Source organism: Chrysoperla carnea, chromosome 1, assembly GCF_905475395.1.
Source record: "Chrysoperla carnea chromosome 1, inChrCarn1.1, whole genome shotgun sequence".
NCBI lineage: Eukaryota > Metazoa > Arthropoda > Insecta > Neuroptera > Chrysopidae > Chrysoperla > Chrysoperla carnea.
This window is the reverse complement of record NC_058337.1, coordinates 64,829,223-64,854,566: the sequence shown is the minus strand read 5'-3', so window position 1 is coordinate 64,854,566 and position 25,344 is coordinate 64,829,223. Positions and strand designations below refer to the sequence as shown.

Below are 25,344 nucleotides of genomic sequence, written 5' to 3'. Positions count from 1 at the left end.
TGGTTTCGGAACAAATGCAATAATTCCGATTTGTCAGGAAGATAATGGCTGGTTTAAAGGCCATATCCACGTGGCTTATTCTCAGTAAAATGAACGTATGTCGAAACAATAATACCAACAAAACTTCTTGAAATGCATCATTAGTTCAGTGTAGGCATGAGAAATTATTTTAGTTACATTTAATGATTATATAATATAAAATAGTAATTTAAAACATATTTTGTGTATATTTATTATTACAATCACTATTTTACATTTATTATATAATCATAATGCATATTTGTACTATTTATTTATGTATTTGTCTATTTACATTTAAACAGAATTCATTTTGTTAATCAAATTAAATTGGACACTATGACAAATACCTAATAAACTTTTTCATTCATTTCATTTACCGGCCAACAAAGGTCTATACATTTCATTAAAAACAAAATTCACTTAGAATAACCATTATAAGCGCCACCATGCAATATATATAATTAAGAAGTTGTTTAAATTATTGGTTCTATTACGCCATTTGATAGTAGAAAACGGAAACTATAAAATTGATGTAAAAATTATTTCCATACCTTCACTTTGAATTGAACACAATTTGAGTTACTTTTTAACGTTTATATAATAATAATAATAATAATGGGGTTTAACCTCCGTTTCTCTGACATATACGCCTATAACAGAGGCCACCCACATCATTATTTGTTAATCTTTATTTAATTACAAACATATTTACAATTACATTTTGATGTGGGTGGAGTCGGTTACTTCGTTCTTATCCAAGCGACGACAATGTGATCAATTCTACCGCCCTCATTAATCATAATTGTTCACACTGCCGCTACCTGGATTCGAACCTGCAACCTAAGTCTAAATGGGCAAACAGTCTAATACACACGCCTTAGACCGTTTATAAACCGTTTTAACGTTTATATATTCATACTACATTTTTGAGCTTAAGTGGCTGAGCGATCTAAAGCACTAGTCTAGGCAGCGACTGCAAAAAACTCTTCATGAGAAAAATTGATTAAAAGTAATTTAATTAAAAATAGTCATGAACACTTTTCGATAGAAAAACTATGATAGACTTGTTTGTAAATCAATAAAATTTAATAAAACATGTGTCTCATCTGTTTATCAGGTGGACGAAGTTCGAACTTATACCGTCTCCTGTACTATTTTGATAGAATAAAAATTGAAAATTTCATCTTATCACTAAGGAAATCGATTAATTTATTGAGCTTCGAATATTACAACTTAACTGAAAAAACCGTGCGAAGCGCGCTAAATATATGCTGGTTTCATAAAAAGTTTGTAATGATCATAAAACGTAAAGATATTTTTAAAAAAATCATTTTCTAATCATTAAAAAATATCTCTCCATAATTTGCAATGTTGCCAAAGTTTATAAACACCTTCTAAAACCTAATGCAAAAAACCGCATCTTGATCCATCAAACTTTAAAAATTTTCGCGATAAAATGTTAAATTCATGGATCGTCTAAAAATTCATGGATTGTTTGTCCAGCAGTTTATGATAATACAGTGCATTGTACAATGAACCAATGTACTAGAGCGTACCTAAGCGCGAATAACTGCAAAACAATGAATATCGTGGATGTATGATTTAAGCTCTAGCTGTTTATTATGAGTGTTAAGAATACCATTATTAGAGCATTACTTGGTGATCAAATATTGAATTCATTTTGAAGTTCACCACTAAATCTTTTGCTGAGCTTTTAAAAGTCTCAATAACTGTTAGTCAATCAATAACAATAACAATAATAAAAATAATTACGTCCGCATTAATTTTACAAGACTAATACGACAAATTTCGTGGGATTTGTCGTATCAGCTACTTACCTGAAAGGAATATTAAGACGTTTTACAATTTTTACAAACCTGGCTGTTTTTTATGTGCTAATTATGCCATTTAAAAAAAAAAATACTTGTGTTTCATAAAATTTTTTATTCGATGTTGAATACAAAACAAAAATTAACAACTTAATTAAAATAAAAAAAATACAAAATAAATGATCTCTTAGGAATAATATCTTAACTTAGGAATAATATCTTAACTTTTAATTATTTAACGAAAATACTTGATCCAATGAATGTATGGGAAAATATTTCAAGTTTAAGACCATGATGTAAGATAAAGAGGTGATTGATACACGAATAAATTTATGATAACTGTTTCTACTTTTCGAGATATTACCTGATACATAGACCAGTTCCTCAATATGGCCGATCGTGGCAGTTCAATTTCCATATGTTATACACGGCGAACACACCTCACCTTTTCCTTACGTTTTGGTTTAAGACTAGGATTTTCGGTTAATTAATATTTACATCGATTAGTCAGTACAAAATAAACAATTTCGAGTATTATTTTGTGACAGTAATATTTAGTACAATTGGTAAGAATTCGTATATTATGAATATATTTATTTACATTTTCAATTCTTTTTTTTGTAAAAGTAGGTTTATTCTCGTAGGACTTAAAACAGATATACCCGACGATGGTTTACTAACAGGTGTATCATTATGTTGTTGTAACATTTGTTCACATGTAAAATTTTCTAACGTAACAGAATCTTCAGTTGTAAAATTCGTATCTTGATGAAGAGTTGAAGTGCTGGGAGCATTTTCTGGAAAATGAATGAATTTAATAGTGGACTTATTAGATACAATTTCAGTAGGATTAGTAATTAAATTCGCTGATTCACTTTCGGGATTTAATATTCCATATGACTCTACAAAATTTTTAATTCCAATGGGTGCTTGGTTCAAGTATTCATTCATTTCTGTATCGGCAATGGATTCCGTAGTCTTTTCAACAGAACTATTATAATCATCGTTCAAAGACATGACAGAAACAATTTTTAACGCGCCTAGTTCCATATCAATAAGTGGGTCCGTACTGTAATTATTTTGATTATTTATATCATTATCATCTTCAATTTCTATTATTTCACCATCTCTCAAACTTGGTTCTTCTAAATTTAATTCAAGATCGCTAATACTAGTTCCATTCTGTTTGTGTTCCACTTGATGTAATTCTTTTGTAACTAATGTCGCATGAAACGTTTTTAGGCAGATACCATCTTTTATCACGTATTTGGCCACCGGTTTAGGAAGAATATTTCTATTCTTTTGAAGAATTACTTTCTTAGATGATTCTTCTTTACCTTTAGAAAAGTTTAAGTAGCGTTTAAATACTATTTTGTCACCAGATTTTTTCTTAGTTTCTGAGGGAGTACAAGTTTGATTACTTCCAGTTTTTAAAGACTGATTATTGACATTTGATAGTTGATCGACACTATTTATGAAACTAGAAGTATCTGAAACTGGTGAATCTGTAGAATTCGTATCAATTAATTGTTCAAAATCAACAGGTTTCGACTGGGTAATTGATTTATCTGCTACTGCTAATGATTCAGTTGCGCATTGTTTCCAATTAGACAGAGGTACATTAATTTTTTTCTTTTGCCAGCTTTTTCCAACAACTCTTATACTTTTGTTCGTGGAGGAAAAATTTTGCAATACACATGTATTATTCCAATTAATTCTGGACATTTCAATCAATGGAGTGTCAGAATTATTACTAGGACATTTGGCTTTTATGAAATCGAAAGTATTACCACCAGTGGGGCTAATGTTAACTACAACCGGAAGATCTCGAATACCTATTAGTTGTTCTAATAAATTAAAATATCGAGGATTTTTCCTTAAATATGCGCACACAGCAGAATTAATAAGTGATGTATCAATTTCGTTTAAATCAGATTCAGAGAGATCTTTTCGTAAAATTTCTTCCAGATCCAATTGCGGTGCAAAAAGTTTCTCCAAAATACTTGTACATCCCTGAAGATCTCTAAAGATTCGTTTTGAATTGTTCTTGGCTATTTTCAATCGTTTTGGATTAATACTTGGTGTTTCATCATTTTTTCTTTTTAAATTAGAATCATTAACAGTGTTATCAATATAAAAGTTTGGTTTTAATATTTTATTTGGAATACTTGTTTTACTAACAACGGGTGCAGGATTAGTAGATACACTTTCCTGGTAAACTGTTAAAGGTACATTAGGAACAACTATGTCATTATTAATTATTGGCCGGTTAACAGGTAAATATTCCTGGCATAATAGTGAACTGCTAGATATGTTGAATGTTTCTGTATTTTCGTTAGTGTCTTTACGAACATGCAATGAGCTTTTTAACATTTTTTTTCTATGAATCTCATAGTCAAACAATGAAGTATTGGGTACAGCAGATGTATTAGCTATGGTGGGTACTCCTGTTTTGTTAACAGGCAAAGCTTCTTTTAGTGTATTATTTTCAGTAGAAGTTATAGTTTGTTTATTTGCGAAACTATGTGCATTTGGTAAGTTCTCGGGATTAACTACACCTGACCTATTTGTGGTACAAGCCAAAGCTGCCTGATTTGTAGAACTAACTACGTGCAAATTAGATGCAGGTAAATTATTTGAGGAATTAAGTAAGGCTGGTGTATTTGTCGTAGTATTACATGTACCTGATTTATTTATAGAACTAAACAACATATTTATCTTATTATTCGCTAATTCTGCTCTTGCATCGTTAAGCGATATGTTTGCACTGACTGTATCCGTAAGCAATTTTTTTAATAATTCATTACTTTCAGCAATATCTAGAGTTTTAAAAGTAATTGAACTATTTGATTTTGTGGCTGTCTTTTTACTTTTAAATAGTTTTGGTACGGGGACTGTTTTACGCGCGCCTTTTTTATAAGATAATCTTAAACGTTCTTCATTATCGATTAACTTAATTGACTTCAGATAATTATTCTTGAATTTCTTCGGAATCCGTAATTGTGAAGTTAATACTATGGCTTCATTTTTCATTTTATGACAATAATCCACATGTTCTTCTAATAGCAACATATTTGAGAATTGACGCTTACACACGGAGCATTGTTCGCTGTTAATTCTTGGTTTGGTTTCTGACAGTAAATCGCTAGCTACATCAGAATAACTATTAAGGCTAACGACACTTCCAGATAAATTATTGTTACCTTTGGATAACACTATGGATTCATCTTCCATTCTATGACAATAATCCACATGTTCTTCTAACAACAACTTATTTGAGAATTGATTCTCCCAAACGGAGCATTGTTCGCTGTTATTTCTTAGTTTGATTTCTGGCAATTGATCCCTAGCATCGCCAGAACAATTATTAACGCTTACGACACTTGCAGAAAACTTATTGTCGTCTTTTGTCAAATTGCAACTCTCTTTTTTTTTTTTATTAATATTTTCATCCAATTGTTTTGAAATTTTCGAAGGTACGCATAAAGCTGCGCGAAACAATTGTTTAAAAGTTTCCACAACCACACTACAATCGTAATTATAGTTCATTGCTTCGCAGGAAAGAATAATATTAGGATTTTCTTCAATAATTTTATTCACAGAGGGATGACATGATTGGTTATTACTTGATTGTCGAAATATATGTTCATTAAGTGCTATTGACAGAGCAGAATCTGACAGTGAACCCGAATCTGTTGTGCATGTTGAAATCGAATTGTTTTTACTGGGAAGCTTGCACATTTGAGATATATTATGATAAAGTTTCTTATTCGAAGATTTATTTTCTCCACGAACTAAACATCGAGCATAAATAGCCACCAAAGAATCAGCAAAAAGCAAATTTTTTGATTCACTTTCAAACACCGCTGATGCCTGATTCTGTAACAAAAGTTTTAATGTGTTATTTTACTTACTCATGAGAGGATAATTAAATTTTACTTTACCTTCTTCCAGGTCTTTACCGCTTGTTGAAATTTTTGATTTGAAATTATACTCTGCTGTCGAAATGAATACAGTTTGATAATTAAATAATTACAAGAAAAACAAATGTTCTTGGATAAATTTGTTTCACCTTCTTCTTTTTCAATCTGGAAATAAAAGAGAGAGTTTCAATAGATTCAATATCTGGATGACCGAGCTTTAATATAAGTTCTTTAGTGTTATTAAACACGATTTACAATTGCAATTATAAAACACATTTTCAGAAGTGAGCATTACACTGTGCATTTTCTGTAGTTTGCCATTTTCCGTCTAAAAATGAGTAATCAATTAACAAAGCTTGCCAAAAAATTATTAATAGACCAATGTGTCGAGGACACCATAAAACATTTGAAATAGATTTCAGTGAGTTTATAAATAGATAACCTTTACCCCATAAAAATTAATGACAAGGCTAATATAAAGTAGAAATATACTTTGTTTCTAGCAATAAATTATTGTTTTATTGCTTTATTATGTCTTCTCTACAGTAGAGTATAAGAATGGAACACAGTCAAATGATTTAATTGTCAATATAATGTCGTTGGTGTAAAGAGTTTATCATTTAAAATTATGTAACAGTTGGTTAAGGCGTAACTAATTCCGTCCGCGGTATGTTTAGGGTAGCGGGTTCGATTCCCGCCGTCGCAACAAAATTAATTCAACTAATAGTTGTGTCAAATGATTTAATTGTCAATATAAAAAGGCGGTAATAAGCTAAGTGTTAAGAAATCTATATTTTTTTATTACACTTCTTTGGTGTAAAGAGTTTATCATTTAAAATTATGTAACAATTGGTTAAGGTGTAACTAATTCCGTCTGCGGTATATTTAGGGTAGCGGGTTCGATTCCCGAAATCGCAACAAAATTAATTCAAATAATAGTTGTGATGTGCTGGTGTAGTGCATGGTATATGCATGATAGAGGTGCACTCAGCTTCTGAAATTGAGGAGATGATAAATGAAATTATCAGCGGATAGGTGGTAACATACATGGTATCACAATGGGGTCTATAGCCTAAGTGTGTCCTTCGTGGACAGCCAATATAACCTAGCCTAACCTAACGAGTATTTTATGGCTAAATGCATGTTAACACAGCATATTGGCTAGTTTTTATTTTTCCATCCGTCAGTTAGGAAAATCATCATAACATAAGGGTACCTATCGAGTTCTTCTAACGCTATCTGCATATATAGCAGCCCTCCCATCACCCTTCTTACCCAATATAAACGAACAAGCTAGTTCAGTTCTACGTTTATTTCATCTTCAGTTCACTAGACATAAGGTTCATTTTTATTGCTTATAAATTTATAGAAAGATAACTAATTAATTAAAAAATAACGAATGCCATTAAACAGAATTTAATTGTATATATCTTAATATTTCAGATACAACCTATTTTTAATTAAATATTTTATGAATTAATAATGGCACGGATTAAAAACTAAAAGAAAAAGATAAAAGCGGTAAAAAATAAGATATAAAAAGCGAAAACTGGAGAGAAAGTTACGATGATAACCAACTTGTTTCCGGCGTTAAACAAATATTTGTTGTTTCGGCTTGAACAAAAGTGTGAACTATAAAGTCTTTGCGACATGTTTTTTAACAAGTATGATGCACCGATTAATTCATATCCACTCACATAAAGCCACTAGTAAAGGCGTATATATAAAGTAGAGCATTTATTTATCCTCAAAAAAATTCCATTCCAAACCAAATATCCTCTCAAAATCTCCAAAATGGACTCCTCCGGTGACACTCAAGCATTGACAGACCTACGGTAAACTTTCACCTGCTTATTGGAAGGATAGAGAACATAAAATGATAAGGACAATTTATCTGAAAACGTCGTTTGGGCTTTTTGTTCAATTCACAAAAGTGAATCTATAGCTATTTCTAAAAAAAAACCATAGAAAGAATCGATTGTGTTAATGGTGATTTCCGAAATGTTATACTCATTTCAGCAAAGCTATTGAAATTTGAGCACATATCATTAAACTTAAAGCCGTTTACAGAACTCAAAGTGACATTTGAAAATTAAATGGGAAGCGGAAATTTATCTCTATTGAACAGACTTGAAACAAGTTTAGTAGGTAGGGAACTAGCGCCCCCTTTCTCCAGCGACTAACTAGAGATGTTTGAGTACATATAAATAATGAAGTCTCAAGAAAATTTATAAAAGGTTAGAGCCTATATACGTAAGCGAGTATAAGTCCATCTTAGATGATAAGAAAGATTAAAAAATCGATTATTCGCAACTTAATAGGTGGTCGCATTGTCACAGCGCATGAAAAGTGTATAAAAAAAACAAAAATCCTTAGAACATAAAACCTATTTCACTCCTGTATTAGTCAAGTTTAATAGAGAATTCACTCACTTGATTTTTTATTAGATCTTCAAAATAAAGGCTGTATCATTTTCACAAGTTCATAATCAAACCATCAGAGTCGTTAGTCAGCCAAATTATAATAATGGAATAAGGTATGTAAAGACAAAGATCGACATCGATGTCAAATAGACAAACTAAGAGCAACGGGTGCGTTTGATCAAGCAAAAACACAGAGCAACAAGTATTTCACAAAGGACCAAAGATAGGTCCGTCACTCACAGTTCTCTTCATGCATTCATCACAAATAAAAATAAAGAAATAAAAAAGAATATATAATTTAAGAAATTATGTGTACATGTAATAAAGATCGATGTTATTAATGTCCGTATCCGCGGATAATTGCTACAGTCAAATATCCGTATTCCTATCCTAATATAACTACTTTCAGTTTCTTTTATAATAAAACTTTTATATGTTTTGGGAGTGTGTACCAAATAGAAGAAATTAAATTAAGAAATTCGTGAAAAAAAGATTTCATTCATTTCAAGATAGATTATTTTATTACCTTAGATATGCATCGCCAGAAATTTTAGCAGCACTAAAATAAAGATTCTTATCAGTTTCCGCGGATCTAAATGCTGAAGATCTGATTTTATCGATCTAATACATCTATAATATATAATAGAATAAGTAGACAAATATGTGTAAAGATGTGAACAAATGTACATAATATCCAGTGTCTTTTGTAGAACTGCTTTTCACTTTTCCGTAATACATCAGGAAGTTTAAAGAGACGAGGAATGTGCCTTATTGTGTAAAAATTAGGTGCCGGGAGCTTTTACAAAAACTTGTCCCTAAATAAATAAATGCCGCCTTGTCAACAGTTACCGAATCAATCGCCTGTGGTATCACTTTGGCCTAAATACATTTTACATTATTCAAACATATTCTTACTTTGGACAATATTTTAAACTTTCCTTCATCGTATCGAGTCATTCAAATTAGGTAAATCCACTGTTTTATCTTTTTTCTAATTTTACCATTTTCTTCCTTGTTTAAGAGCAACACTATCACAACAAGATGTTGAAAATCAGAATGCTTTTCAACCCGTTGAAGTTCTATAAATTTTCAATAGATGGAGGCGGAGTTATACAATTTCTGTAAATATCCAATAGATGGCGTTATGTTTCAATTTAAAATATTTTATGATGCTCTAATTTAGTTCATGTGCCTCACATAAATGCAAGATACAACAGCAAGATATAAATATTTTATTTTCATTTTTCTATGAATTATTTTGTATTTTTTTTTAACAAAACAAATTATAATACGCAAAATTCTGTCTATAATTTTTAATAATTGATTGTATTATAACTGAGCCACAGCAACAAGTGGGCGGGTCAGATAGTTTCAATTTAAGATCACGCATGCTGAACCTCTTTCTCTATTTAAACAATCAAGTATTATACAAAGGTTTATATAAAAGTTGCTTAATTGCTTTTACAATAGTTAAGTTTACTTTGATCTAGACACGCCAAACAGTATGGTAGTGTTTTAAACTGTTTTGTTGTAAATTACGCGTGCTGAAGCCCAATTTAAGACTGCCATCGCAGTTTTACTTCAAACAACCGGTTGTCGCATGGCAAAATGATTGTCCTTATACCAAAATTCGAAATACGTACTATCAACGAGTCGATATAACGGCTAGAACTTTTGACTGAATTCCATTTAAAAAATTTTAAAATTTCTGCAATGCTGTTAAGTTTTCATTAAACAAACTAAATCATGAAAGAGCATTTAAGATTGCTCTTAAGGTTAGAAACAAAGTTACTGTTAGATAATCCACTTGGAATCCTTCTATGTGTAACATTATCTTCCACCTCGTTAACCAGACAATTTGGAAATAAGTTCAGTAATGGCTGCATTCATACTTTTATAACTCTTAAATAAGTCATACGAATTATTCATAGCTTTTATATAGGATGCTTCACTGATTTAAGTTCTGAGGCTTCAGCGTACAAGTCTCTGTAAAGTTTCTATTACACTCTATTGCAGTATTAATACTAAACTAAACTATGTTATACTACTGTGGGCAAAAAATAGTAAGACCCTGTTCATAATTTCAAAATTATTTATTTATTCTTCCAAATCTATTTCGTCCCCCTCAAATTAATCCCCCCCCGGCACCAATACACTTGTGCCAATGTTTTTTCCTCAAAACAGTTGTTAAAGTCAATTTCCGGAATAGCCTTCAATGCGCGTAGCGATTCACGTTTGATGTCTTCAATTGACTCAAAACGGTTTCCCCGGAGCGGTCGTTTGAGTTTGCTGCATAGCCAGAAGTCACATGGAGCAAAATCAGGCGTAATACGGTGGTTGCGGAACGATATTGGTTGAATTTTTGGCGAAAAAATCAAGAAGAATCAATGCAGTATGCGACGGTGAATTATCATGGTGCAAAAACCAAGAGTTGTCGGCCCATAATTCCAGCCTCTTTTTACGAATAGCTTCGCCCAAACGACGCATAACACTCAAATAGTATTCCTTGTTGACAGTTTGGCCGGTCGGAAGGAATTCGGAGTGCACCACACTTCGGTAATCAAAGAAAACTGTCAACATTACCTTGTTTTTCGACAGAATTCGGCGTGGTTTTTTTGGTCTGGGCTCACCTTTTGCGCGATATTCGACCGATTGGTCGGTTGTTTCCGGGTCGAATTCATAAATCCAAGTCTCATTTCCAGTAATAATACTGTGTAATAGTGCTTTCACTTTTCTTAGGTCCAAATGATCTTCCAAAATGGTTTTTACTGATCCTTCCGATATTCCAACGATCCCAGTAAGGTTTCTGACTGTTAGTCGTCGATTCTCGAGCACCAATTCCTTGATTTTATTGAGGTGTTCATCATTAGTTGATGTTGATGGCCGACCTGGATGTGGTTCGTCGGCAACGCGTTCTCGACCCTCTTTGAACAACTTGTACCAATCAAAAACACTTACTCGCGACATACAATTATCACCGAAGGCCTTTTGCAACATTCTGAACGTTTCGGCACCAGAAATTTGATTCCGCACACAAAATTTAATGGAACTTCTTTGTTGAATAATTTCACTCATTGTAAAAATCGCCGATTGGACTTAATACTTCAGTTTCCGCGCGAAATAAAATTCAAAAGTCTTACTATTTTTTGCTCACAGTATTATTTTGAGATCTATCTTCGGCTTTTGAGAAGGTACAGATTCTTCGGATTCAAACTAAAAATAAAATTTTAAGGGGAGAGAAAAGAGAGTAACATTAAAGGGGAGAGAAAAAGTTAAAAATTGTAAACTCTTAGGATACAATTCAATATCGGAGTTTTGGGTAACGGTTTTGAAAAATTGCTTCAAAACCGTTTGTATTGACTTTTTATTAGATTCCCTTGTAAATTGTAGCCGCATCTTTAAAAACGTGGTTCCTAATTAAAAAGAAACCGGAACAAATATTTTTGGGAATTATATACCCATCCCTCCCCCTAATTAGTTCAAATCGCTAGATTACGACCAAAAACAATAGCAACAATTATTTACAATATATCGTGTTAACAAGAATTATTTGGTGGCTTACGTTAGAAGAGTGATACATGTATGACACTTTTCTAATCTGAAATACTAGTCAACTCGTGTTAGCTCGTTCCATGTAAGATCAATGCTCTTTTCCCACACTCAAAAAAATTTCTATCATTTTTAATCCAAAAATAAAATGATTTTATTATAAAACAAAGATGAATTTCCAAAAGTGCATCACTTTTTTATGGATCAGTGTCAGTTAAGTTAAATTCTAACATTTAATAAAAAAGGAGAACAAAAAAAATGTGACGCTATATACTAAAACAAAATGGCGAATATTTTCAAATGTAATAGCTAATGTTTATAAATTACAGTTGCATTTGAGTTTATAAATTACAGTTGTAATTAAAAGTATATGGATTACAGTTGTAATGGAATACCTGTATTGTAGTTAACTCCTTAATTATTTCGTCCAATGGTGGTAAATCAGAATTTATATACTTTTTTGAAGTATGGATGTTAAATGTTAATTTAGTACTTAGACATAGTCTGCAACAACTGGTTACATCTATTTTTTCATCCATTGTGTAAAAATAAATAAAATTTTAAGAATCCTTTTTAACTTAACAAAATTAATGTATTGAACACATATCAAACTTCAACAAAAATAACCATAAAACTTCAACAAGAACAACATTCGACCGATATCAACGATGAACTCACAACATATAAATACAATTTAACAAATGAACGTAGAATAGAAATGTATATGTAAAATAATAAGTCTACGACATACGTTCATTTATGAATTATAAACAAAATAAGATGGTCTTTATTTGATTATTTTTAATTTATATATCAATAAATTAAAATTATATAATGTAAAATGAAAGTTTATATTTCAATTTATATCAATATTTATTTTTAACACTTTTGTTTTTATTAAAAAGACAAGTTGACATTTTATTGAAAAGTCAATGCCATCTATTGATTTACGAACAAACGATCCATCTGCTCATTTGTTTCATCGTCATGGTGAGTTTCCAGTATAGATGAGTCACACTACACCATAGAATATTATACATAGAAAAGGCGGAAGCCTGAATGGGTCACAATCAATTTATGAGAAAGTATCGCTACATTGGCTTATTTTTTAAATGTGTACTACCCACAAGTATAAAACCAACTTTTAAAAAGCCACTATTTCACTTTCAACAAGTGCACTTGTGACTTGTGGTATTATTGAAACGAACCTTTTTGAAGATGTCGGTATTTTGTTATGTGCAGATTTCTAATTATAACGTCATAATAAACATTGAATAATACTTTTAAGGGTTAGAAATTAGAAATGTGCAGATGCAATAGAAAAACATCAACAATTAAAGCATTATATTTTTTAAATAATACTAAAAAAAATTTTGAACTAACTAAATAAGACAAATTATAAACATTATCATATTATTATTAAATCCGGACAAATAATTATTAATAATTCCAGACAGTTTCGCTTCCATAATACCACAAGTCACAAGTGCACTTGTTGAAAGTGAACTAGTGACTTTTTAAAAGTTGGTTTTATACTTGTGGGTAGTACACATTTAAAAAATAAGCTTGTGTAGCGCCACTTTCTCAAAAAATTGATGGTGAGCCATTCAGGCTTCCGTACGCGAGGGATTATCTGCTAGCATGTAATCAAAATCATATGTACATATATACTTATTAATATATGTTTAGTAAGTATAAGTATATGTATTAGACAAGGGCAGGGGAACTTACTCGCAGTCTTCTCTCTCGCTTCTCATATCGCATCCACTGACAGACTAGCGTTCTCTATGGTTCTCTATTTGCATATCTCTATGCACTACACCGCGGTTCTCTATTTATTATAACTGCTTATATATAAAACAATACAATGGAAACAAAAATTTAATTTATTATCTAAAATAATAGGTTGAAAAATAAAATAAACATATTTAATCGTATAAGTGTCATATATTTTTAACTCTTAGAATAACAGTCGATAATACATAAAAAATTTAATGAAATAAATAAATATATAAATACAATAATAACATAAAGAATAAATTTTTTTTAAAAGCCATTTTTTGATTAAAATTAATAATTATTACACTATATAATTGTGTGCTTTAGTCTTATTAAAGGCACAACGGTAATAGTTGAGTGTCATGTTATATTGCTATTGCTTAGAACTTAAATTTTTTAATATTAACAGTTTTTTCATTAACTATCAATAAATATATTTTTATACTCTTATATATTTATCTACAACCACAGCCTAAATAACGATTGGCGACTAAATTCTATTTATACAATTGGTTTTATATACCAATTTTTTGAGCTACTTTATGAATTAATTTATTCTAGTGATAAAAATTGATTATCAGGTAAATAAATATTTGGTTAGGTTGCCTAACCTAACCCAACCTAAATAAATATTGCGTCCAATAGAGAAAATTTTTGAATGTTGATTTAAATATACATATAAACAAAAATTATTTTATGTAATAACCACTGTAATAGTTTAATAAAAAAAGTTTTGTAAATTTCATTTTATAACTTATAAAAACAGTAGAAAAGTCATAATATTGATGCTTTCATCATTTACCGCTTTAATGTGAAAAAGTGCTTTGATATACCAGCACTGTAAAGTAAATTTATGAAAACAGCCTTGCTCTAGTGATATAAGCATGTGCTTACAGACAGTGTGATCATTTTAAATTTTAAAAGTATCCACCCTTAAGAACTCTGGACCTGATGTGACTATTGTTTTGAGTGAAAACACGATTTAGATATCAAGAGTCATTTAGGGTGCTTAAATTATTAAAAAATTATCTATTCAAAAATTTATCTTGATAAATCACCTTGAGCCTCTTAATTTTTTTTTTGTTAACAGTTGCTATCGGTTTCTCCAATTAAGCTTCTGCGACAGGCATTACAAAAAATAAAGTGTAGAAAGTACAGCACGTGTAGAAAATTCTGCGTTATGCTGCGTTAAAATGAATTATTTTGTAAACCATTACATTCGCGCCGACGGACTTGTGAAATAATTATTATTACACTCGTACTCATTTTAACTCAGTATAAACGCTAGCTAACGTATTTTCAAACACCATCACTAAAACCTTACTTTCTATATCAGTTGTACAAACTCATCATCTTAATATGCATCTCGTGTATTAAAGCGTTGTGTTCAAAATGTCAGCCATGACATCATAATTGTAACCATTAAAACGACATGGTTTAATATAATTTCCTAAGACTATGAATTAATATAAATTCATATATATATATCCTTTTCCAAAGGAAATTCTATATAAAATTAAAATACAATTTTCGATAACATGACACTTATAACATATTATTTGAGAAAAACAGCAGGAAGAACTATTATAATCACTATCTCTATTTTATATTTTAGAGAAAAGCGTTCCACATAAGTTATTTACCAACGGCTGTTTACTAACATTTCATACAACGTATACACTTAGATTTTATTATATATTAATTCAGAATAAAATTTTTCTGCCTTTGAAAAAAGACGAAATCCCCAAATTTTGACCTACAACACCGATTTTGATGAAAATTTGGGATCAAGCAAAGTTCACCCTATAGATGATGCTTTTGTCCTGGGAGTGGTAAAATATATGTTGAAAATGACAACGGAAATCGGTAGAGGGATAAATGATAAATTCTAAGCAAATGTGTCATTAAACATATTTGGAAAAGTCAATCCTTTCCGAGTTATAGGCGATTGAAATTCGGAGTATTTAACGTCAAATAACTAAAAAATTTGACGCTTTTTGAAAAAAGTATATCGTACACTTTTTAAAACACTATAAATAAAGTCCTTGAAAATGAAAACATTTTCAAGTCATTTGCATGAAAATTAACTTAAACGTTAAAATGTGTTTACCACCCCATTGGCAAAAGTACTACTCGATATCATTTAACTTTTGTTTCTTGGGGTCTTATCTACTTATCGTCAAATTTTCAAGTCAATCGTTGTTTATGGTACAAACTAACATATTTATTATATCATTTGATAGTTTATCTTTTAAGGCGTCAAAACCCTATAGGCGAATCGAATAAACTTACGTCAGAAAATTTAAGAGGCCAGTTTATTGGCTATTTTTATATTAAAAAAATGCGCTAAATACGATGGCGAAAAAAATTTGTAAACCCTTAATTCGCACCCCGAACTCTAAAAAAAACTCAAAAGTGAAGCATCATGCTTAAAGTAAAATTTAATGAGCAAACGTTCACTCTGTCAAACTGCCATAGGTTGTCTCAAATAACCTTTTAATTTCCATAAGAAACCCAAAAGTTAACTATACCGCTATAAAAAAAAGTGTGTTGCTTTGAACACATAGTTTTGTATTAATATTATTGCCACTGATAAAAAATGAATAAATTATTTTTATCAATCTAAAATAATACGTTTTACGCAAAAAGATTAAAGTATTCAAGAGGAAATAATCTAGTTATTCAAGACAGCAAAACTAAAGAAAATATCCCACACCTGTCGAGATAAATAAATACTAAAAATTGTTTATCTTTAAGTAATGTCAAATAAAAAACAATTTTTGACTATACAAAATTTTTATCTTTAGTTTGAAACTAACTAGTGTGATGAAGACATTGTTGGTATTGTCAAAAAGATGCTAATTAAATGTTCAGAAAATCAAAAGAATAGTATTTTAAAAATCACTTTCTTTTTTAATTTACTGAATAAATTTTTAAACTGTAATTTAAATGTTTCTCTCAAAATATTTTGAAATTGGATACAAGAACAACCGACATGGCAGTATACGGTGTCATCTTTATATGAAGGGCCTGACAGAGCTATTAAAAAAAACCGACAATAATTTGGATCCACATTTTTTAAAAACTGAATCAGACCATAAATTTCTGTGATAATGCAGTACGTACACAGTAGTATTCTCTTAAAAGGTTGGATTTTTATCCTTGCATCAAGAGGATAGCTACGGAAAATATTAATAAAAAATTCAAAATGTGAGATGCATCCCTTATTTCTTTGGGTTCTTTATTTTCTAGGATTTAAAAAATTTTAACACTTTTACTAGATATATTTCCTAAATGAAACAGAATCCTAAAAAACAAAATAACAAATAAGTTGCATTTTGTTTTCATAACATACTAATATTGGTGGCCTACTTTGATTGACCACCCAATTGTATATGCTTATAATTTATTAATAAACATACAAATAAAATATAAATTTCGCTAAAATACGTCCAATTATGTTAAATGCGCATATTCAATTTTTTAAGGGATTACATACAGCTGGTATGGTTAAAAGTAGAATTATGTTTAAGAAATTTTTGTTTGTTTTTAATACTGAATTTTATTTAACAAACATTATCTACATTTTATCTAAATTGTATGAAAAGTTGATTGAAAAATTTCAAACGGAAAAAAGTTAATCAATTTGCTGGGACATGCTTTTGGTAACTAGCTTTGCGGTACCAGATGTATATTCGCGTTAAAAAAATGTGGCATATACATGCTAATCACAATAAAGTGTTGAATTTCTTTTGAACAGGATTTTGACTCTGCCATTTTTTATCTAAATAAAATAAAAACCCGACTATGTAGATAAAATCTGAAAAGAAACAAATTCAGTAGTTTACTTGGCGGCTTAAGCAGGCGGAGCCCATTATTGGAAAGACTTCGATTTCCGGTCTAGATATTAATGAGCCTCGACTCTTAAAGTCGTTATGTAAACTACTGGATTTGTTTCTTCTTTTCAGATTTTTACACAGATAGGTTTTTGAATTATTTATTTTATATTCGACTTTTTAGGGTTTAGACACAACAAAAAACCTTATTATTACACTACATTCAAATTTTTTTATCTAATTTATTATTCCTATTTATATTTAAACATATAACTTATTTTGATACCCTACTCGATAGGTATGGTTAATATTTTTTTATTCTACTATTTCGGGACAAAAATCCGCATTATGTTTGTTTATTTTTTATTTTATTTTTGTTCAAGCGCCCATCTAAGGGCACTTGGGTTTTGAAGACGAATATAATGAAACCTTAATTGTCGAAGTCCATCGAGCCGTTTGGAAGATACGAGGCAGGAAGATACATATATACAAAATACGAGCGAAAAAACATAACCACTCCTTGACAGTGGGTAAAAAATAATATTAAGGTTTGTTTTTTAAAGTACTTATATCGATCCGAGATTTGATTTTTTAATTGTTTACGGACGTGGCAGCCATTGGTAAAATACAAAAAGCGATTTACATCTCAAAATTGTCCAGTAAAATTATAATGCGAAAAAAGTCATGGCAGATAGTGGATAAGTATTAGATTATTGTATGTAGCATAACTCAAGTTTGATCCCAATAAGTCCAATAGTTGTAGAGATATTTCTGGTGCCGATTTTGTTGAGAACACTCTTTCGATTAAAACGTTTGTAATTTTTTTACTGTTTGAAATTGTATGCCAAATTTTCGTACAATGTAGATAAAATGTCACACTACTACACCTGGTTTTTCAATAAAATTCAGTTTTATACAAAAGAAAAAAAAAAACAATTCTAAAGCATAACGAATACTTTTAGCCGTCTCAAATATACGTAACTCTATAAAAAAATTTTTCTGTCATTTAACAGTAGACGTTATTAAACCACTTATATAAGTATTCTTGCAACGCAATTTAATGGCGAATACCATGTAGTTCTAGCATGTGAGCTTTATAGCTTTCGCGCATGGTAAAAGAATTTGGACACAAATAACAGCAAAGCCGATTATTGAAATCTGAATGTACTAAACGTACGTGATACTTTAATGCTGACTGATTATGGTACAATTGTTGACAATGAGGGCAATTCCATGATTGTCCAGCAGAAGATTGACTTGTATTTCCACTAACACCATGAGTATGACCAAATAACTGAACTAATGTTGATAACGATGAATGTTGAGATTCTGGTTGTGAAATTGATTCAGACGATAGTTTTGAAGTTGTTTGTGTAGCTGAATTACGATCAATACTAATATTCCTTGGTGTGGCTGAGTATGTTGGCTTTGAATTAGACAAAACTTTAGTCAAGTTTTGAGCTAAAATCGATGTATTGTTGGACGAAGTCGATGAAAATGATGATGATCGATGATGTTTTTCTCCATTATCGCTAGGCGATTGTTTCATGGGTTCAATTGAAATTTGCGGTTGTATTTCAAACTGACCAGATTTTTGTTTGGCATTTCCTGATTTGTGGTAGTCTTTTTTATTAATATTATCCAAATGTTCTCGAGAAACAGATATTTGCGGATTACTTTTTAATAATTGTAATGTGTTCGATAATTTATCTTCAAAATTATCAACATCTGTTTCTTGTTTCTCTTTTAAATCTGGATTTTTTCTGTGAGCTACCGCCTTTGGCTGAAAAATATGAGGCATGGGATTTGTTTGTGTTGATAAATTATTGGGTAACGCTTTCGATTCTTCTGTTTCAACTTTTAAAGCAGGTGTGGATAATGGATTTATGTTTGATAAAGGCGGCAAATCGGGTGTAATTACAAGCGATTCTGCTGGTTTCACTGTATGGTCACCTAGAAAATTTTTTAAAAATTTTTATTAAAGTACAATTTGTAGTTGTTCCTGGTTAAGTGAGATTTTAAAGGGACAGACAAGCCTTTGAATTATGAAATGTCTTAAAAATATGTACCTTTATCCAAATTCAACGATTGAATATAACAGCTAACTGAGTAAATTATTTAGATACCCTGTATATGCTTGATTATCAATGTTTGAACTTTTAATAATTATTAAAATTGTTAAATTGCACTAGAGTTAAATAAATGGTGGGACAAAGAAGTGAGCGGTTTTGAAAAAACTGAATAAAATCTAATCATTTTTCTCAAAATATTTTTTACCGCCTTAAAATACATAACAAACATAAAAAAATTACGTAAGTTATTTTCTATCTAATAACGGTAAGTTATTTTCTCTCACCATCGTGTTGTATACACTAAATGTTTCTTAAAAAATACAATAAATAGTTATGAATAATTTTTTTCCTAAGGTAAATATTCCAGTAAGATGACAGCTGTTCAGACGTAAATATTCTTCCAGATGATCAAGTAGTTTTCGCCACATTTCGCAGCAATACCAGTCGGATTTGAGCCACGTACTGTCAGATACCTTTCTTTTTAAGTTATTCAAGTGTTGGAGGTGGATCCTAATCACATCCTAATACTCTATGGATTTTTTTCTCCTCATTCTCTTCTTTTCTAGTAAACTATATTCGACTAATTTACAATTTATAATTATGATTTAGTCAAAGTTAAATTTAACTTAATTTTCTTAGATTTTTTAATGTCTTTGAAAGTAATAAAAAATAATTTGGAAAAATGGATGATATTTTTTCTACCTTTTTCAAAATCGCATAATACTCTACCCACCTTGTATACAGGTTGTTCCGTTAATATCGTTAAAAATTTAAGGTGCGATTCCTTGTCTACAAAAGATAAGGAAAAGATTTTTTATAAACCTATGCACAGTGGAGTATTTACAAAATATAATGAAAGGATTTTTATGCTTAAAGTTGATTCAAAAGATTATTTAGGTTCAAGCCCCTTTTATTTAATAATAAAATGATTTTTTTTTAGTCATATTCGTCTTCATAGTATTCGTTTTCAATTTTCAAACGAAATTATTTCATTTTCTTCTTTAATTTTTTTAATTTTATCGCTTCTGAGCCAGTTTTTTTCTTATCTATGCTTGCTTTTGTTTCTACGTAAGGTGATTTTGGAATTTTAAGTTACAAATTTTCACAGGAAAACTGCTTGCATCTTTTTTTGATTTTTGATTTTAGCTATCTTAATCTCTCTAAACATGTAGTAGAATACTTTAACTTTGCCCAGTTACATAAAATTTTACCGGACAAAAAGGGGCACATAAACAAAAAGCTTTGAGCTTGATAAATTTAATGAAAAAAAGTTACCTTTTTTAACAGCAAATATGAATCACAAATATATAACTATATTAATAGAAACATTAACATTAAGTACTAATAAATAAGGCACAAAGCTTTGTCTTCAATATAAAAAAAATTCTTGCTTAATTGCATTAACAAACACAGTAAACGTAAATTGAATGACACGATAAATCGAGAGCAACAACAATAATAACATGCATCCGTAAGAGCAGATATTTTGCGACTTACAAAACAGGCGGAGGCGAGGTTATGGTAACTAAAATGACCTGTTTGTGATGGAGTGGTTATCTAACTACACTAAAAAACAACTTTCAATGCAAAACAAAAGAGTTGAATTTTCTGACTTTTGCCCGGAAATTTGGTATGAATACTCCACTGTGATATGGTCAAAGACTTTTCGTTTTCAAGACATACAATGATATAGTTTCAACCAAAAATAATAAAAACGATATTTTAGTAAATATTTTTTTATATTTATGTAGGTATCTTTTCATAAAAATAAAAGTTCTTAGGGTCATTAGGTTTAAATCTTATCATTTTCAAGACATTGGCTGACAAATCCGAAACGACTTTGGGTACATGTTCATAAGAACTTTATCTTATTCCTGTAAAAGGAATCCAGAATCAAAACAAAGTAATTTTTTTTTAAATACATTACTTAAAATGAAGATTTTAAACCAAAGTTAAATGGAGTTTTTTTTTTTTTTATTTTAGTGCAAAGAATCTCCTCTAAAATTTGTTTACAATAGGGAATATTCATGTGTTTTTTTATATTTTTAATTCATTGTTTACACCGTTATAACAAAGTAAAAAATATAAATACTGCTTAAAAATGCTGTATTTAAGTGTAAAATATTAAAAATACATTATAATTTTGAGATATTTAAACGCAGTTTTTTGGGGCCTCTGTTTATGACGTATAAGTACGTGATCTGTCAATTGGTGACAGTTCAATGTATAATTTACACTTTAAAAAAATGAATTTACAACATAGAATTTACACTCGTTATTATTAAGTTTTCTAATAAAAAGCCGTAGAATAGTATAATTTAATGAAATACCATATAAAATGTAAGTAATTAATATCATACAGTATGTCAACAAATTTGACAAGCCCGTACTATGATGTCACGTCCGTATCAAAATTTGAATTTCCTTTTTAGAAATTTTTAAATGCCCTCACTGAATTTGCACTTTTATACCATGCATATATGAAATATACATAGTATATTAAGTTTAGTCCCAAGTTTGTAACGCTTAAAAATAATGATGCTAGGAAAAAAATTTTGTCATAGGTGTTCATAGAATCACCTAATTAGTCCATTTCCGGTTGTCCGTCCGTCCGTCCGTCCGTCTGTGGACACGATAACTCAAAAACGAAAAAAGATATCGAGCTGAAATTTTTACAGCGTACTCAGGACGTAAATGAGCATCATAGGTCAATTGGGTCTTGGGTCCGTAGGACCCATCTTATAAACCGTTAGAGATAGAACAAAAGTTTAAATGTAAAAAATGTTCCTTATCAAAAATTAAACAACTTTTGTTTGAAACATTTTTTAGTAAACATCACTGTTTACCCGTGAGGGCGCCAATTAGGCGGAAATTTTATAATATGTGTACAAACTATACACTAAATGTCGGTCGGTAATGCAGAAACCTATAAAGTCATTTACATATGTACTATACTTTATTAGTTATGTATGTGTCACATGTTTGTATGTGTAATGTGATAAAGAAAACAACACTGACTATGCTTGGTATTTCAACAATTAACTCAGTCAATTGTTTGTTTTCACTTGTTATTAATTAATTTTAAGTGATTAAAAAGATATTAATTACTAAAATAATGGTTTAGTTGAAATGTCCAGTCATTCAAGTTAAGGAAGAAAAATATTTGAACCAAATTTAAATTTCATGAATTTAATTGATTACTAATATACGGATATTACCTAACGTACACTCATCTATTTTGAGCTGATATTGTGATAAATCTGTAGAGTTTATACAAATATATTTCAAACAAAAACCTGCCAACATTTCATTTGATATCATCAGATATAAAAACTAATATTCTTTTAAAAAGCAATCTCAACTTAACCAAGTGAAACTATATTTAAAACATACTACCTATTAGAGAGCGTTGTAAAATACTGCCTTCATTATCGTACTCTGAAGACATACTTTGAGTTTCAAAATGTTCGTTATCAGAAAATTCTTGCTTAATTTTAATACCAGAAACGTCACTGTATGCACTTTCGTGAGTACTACTCGTATCAAATTTACTATTCTCATCATTTTTTGGATTGCTCTGCACTGACGTAAGTTCAGAGTCAACATGATCTGTAACAACATTTGATGTACTCTTTAAGTCTGTTATTTCTGAAACATTTTCATTGCTTGATTTAGTAGCAGATTTTCGACGAATACGTATTTTTTTCTTGCCATGGGTTGACGAATCACTATCAGTATTTGAATCTTCTTGTAATTGGCGTTTCTGTTGCTGTATAATCAAATCTATGTTAATAAGTACATTCAAAATAAAATAATAGTATGAACTTACACTGGATGACGTTTGAAAAACAGGATTTATTTCATAACAATTAGCAAGGCCACGTATTTGAAGTAGTTTTGCTGTACGCATAAACTCTGGAAGACGTTCTCTTTGTATATTAACTTCGCCTTGATACATAAACGTTAACAATGAAACTAAATCCTCATAAGACACACCTTTAAGGATAATTACTGGATGTGAGCATAACGGATGTTCCTAATTAGCCAAAAATTAAAAATAAATAAATCTTTACATAAATATCATATATAATGATCCAAATACATACCATAAAAACAGATTTAAAGTAAGGGCTACAAGCTGATAAAATAACTTTATGGGCTTTATGTGAAGTACCATCACAATATAATGTTACATCCGCAAAATCTTCAGTTAAATGTAAATTTTCTAAAGCTGAGAATATATTTATTTGGAATTGATTCCATTTTAAACAATATAACTCTCCATTATTTTCCATTATTGCACTATTTACTGTTTTGAAGGTAAATAATAACTTGAACTTAAATAAATTAAAAATAATTTTAATATACGAGTTATTTTAGATACATTCTTCTTATATTAATCATTTTATTTTATTTACAATATATAAATTAGGCTGCCGTTTTTTTAAAAAAATTTGAAAGTAGGTTATACATATTTATCAAAAATTAAAGAATATTTGATGAAAAATATATTCAAAATTTATTTAAATATGTATTTTTTAATTATTGGAAAAGTTTTATCACAAAATTGTAAAGAAATAAAAATAAAATACAGAAAAAAATAAATATGGTATATTTACACCAATACAGTTGTCACATTTCGCAACATAATAATGCAATTTTTATATTTATAGTACATTACTACTTTCAATAGTTTCATTTGCACTCTACAACTCTTTACAGATGGCAGTATCTTACACAAACCATTTTTAAAATTAGTTTTTACTATAAAATAACTGTTTTTTATTTTACGTTTATGGTTTAATGCATCGTTAAATAACGGTTTTAATTTTAAAACTGCATCGTGCTTTAAAACTTCGTATTAAGCTTTTGTGATTCCAAAAGTAAATTTATTACATTTGGTCTTTATTATAGGATAGTAAATAATTTATTTCAAAAAATTAAACTTACAATATTTATTAAACTATTTTGGAAAAATTGATGGTATACCAAATGGATTAATTAGGTAATTTTATGAACACCTGTACCCAATTTTTGTGCGTAGCATCAATATTTTTAAGCGTTACAAACTTGGGACTAAACTTAGTATACCTTGATATATATTACATATATACATGGTATAACATGTCTCATCTGGTTATCAGATGGATGAAGATCGACCTCATACATTATTTTGGCTGGGTTAAAATAACGCATAGCTTCTATATTGAAAATTAAATATAATACTCACCGTTCACTCCAGTTAGACGCAGCTAGTGAGCTTACTAAGGCTGATAGTAGACGGATGTCAGAATAAAGAAGAGGCTATATTCCTTCTCAGTGCTAGATCATTACGAATAAGGAGCTAGGTACAACTGAGAGGAGTAAGAAATGTGATGGCGAGTTTTTGAATGTATGGTTTCAAGTAGAATATTAAGAAAATAAATGGTGTGAAAGTATTTGTCATGTGCGATACAGTAGAGAATGTGAAGCATCTGATAAAAGATAGCTCAAGGGTTGAAAGGAAACTCTAAATTTATAGTACATTAGACATTATTAACATGCCCAGATCCGAAAAAAAATTCTGCCGACAGAATTGAGAACTAAAAAACTGTATTTTAAATTTTCAAACCGATTGTAAATTAAGAATAAATACATATATGATATTTTATTAACCAAATATCATATGACACGTGAAACCAATTTAATTTTTCGTTTTCGTACCACGGTAGTATTTTCGTTATTTATAGGAATCACCCTCATATTTTCGTTATTATTTTTAGGAATCGAAATTTTGTACAATCATACAGAGTGATGGGTCACATTTCTTAAGATACTTAATCGAAATCTGAACTTTAAACTCAGCCTACTACAAATTGCCAAAAGGGTCGATTCTTAATATTTTCTAGCGTCAGAGATGGTTAGAGATATCG

The 25,344-nt window shown here is 29.9% G+C and overlaps 2 protein-coding genes across 2 annotated transcripts; both read right to left on the bottom strand.

The window, feature by feature from the left end:
* Positions 1-2,042: 2,042 nt before the first annotated feature.
* LOC123305463 lies at positions 2,043-12,315 on the bottom strand. The gene is made up of 3 exons (XM_044887180.1): positions 12,141-12,315; positions 5,795-5,938; positions 2,043-5,729 (listed from the first exon to the last, which is right to left on the bottom strand). Exons 1-3 carry the CDS (start codon positions 12,282-12,284, stop codon positions 2,448-2,450), a joined length of 3,570 nt encoding a protein of 1,189 aa, XP_044743115.1. The 5' UTR covers positions 12,285-12,315; the 3' UTR covers positions 2,043-2,447.
* Positions 12,316-17,895: 5,580 nt separating this feature from the next.
* LOC123306206 (protein abrupt-like) lies at positions 17,896-23,727 on the bottom strand. Its single transcript, XM_044888125.1, has 4 exons — positions 23,539-23,727; positions 23,262-23,468; positions 22,829-23,201; positions 17,896-19,313 (listed from the first exon to the last, which is right to left on the bottom strand). The coding sequence occupies exons 1-4, from the start codon at positions 23,725-23,727 to the stop codon at positions 18,418-18,420; spliced, it is 1,665 nt and encodes a 554-aa protein (XP_044744060.1). The 3' UTR covers positions 17,896-18,417.
* Positions 23,728-25,344: the final 1,617 nt, after the last annotated feature.

What these genes read in the sequence shown, in the direction of transcription:
- LOC123305463 (XM_044887180.1), bottom strand. Translation starts at nt 12,284, where the DNA reads ATGGATGAAAAAATAGATGTAACCAGTTGTTGCAGACTATGTCTAAGT. An exon ending in AGGAGTTAACTACAATACAG is followed by an intron (nt 5,939 to 12,140) that starts GTATTCCATTAC and finishes TTTTATTTCCAG; the next exon opens with ATTGAAAAAGAAGAAGGTGA. An exon ending in CGGTAAAGACCTGGAAGAAG is followed by an intron (nt 5,730 to 5,794) that starts GTAAAGTAAAAT and finishes CTTTTGTTACAG; the next exon opens with AATCAGGCATCAGCGGTGTT.
- LOC123306206 (XM_044888125.1), bottom strand. Translation starts at nt 23,727, where the DNA reads ATGGAAAATAATGGAGAGTTATATTGTTTAAAATGGAATCAATTCCAA. An exon ending in ACTTTAAATCTGTTTTTATG is followed by an intron (nt 23,469 to 23,538) that starts GTATGTATTTGG and finishes TTGGCTAATTAG; the next exon opens with GAACATCCGTTATGCTCACA. An exon ending in TTTACAACGCTCTCTAATAG is followed by an intron (nt 19,314 to 22,828) that starts GTAGTATGTTTT and finishes AAAATTTTCTAG; the next exon opens with GTGACCATACAGTGAAACCA.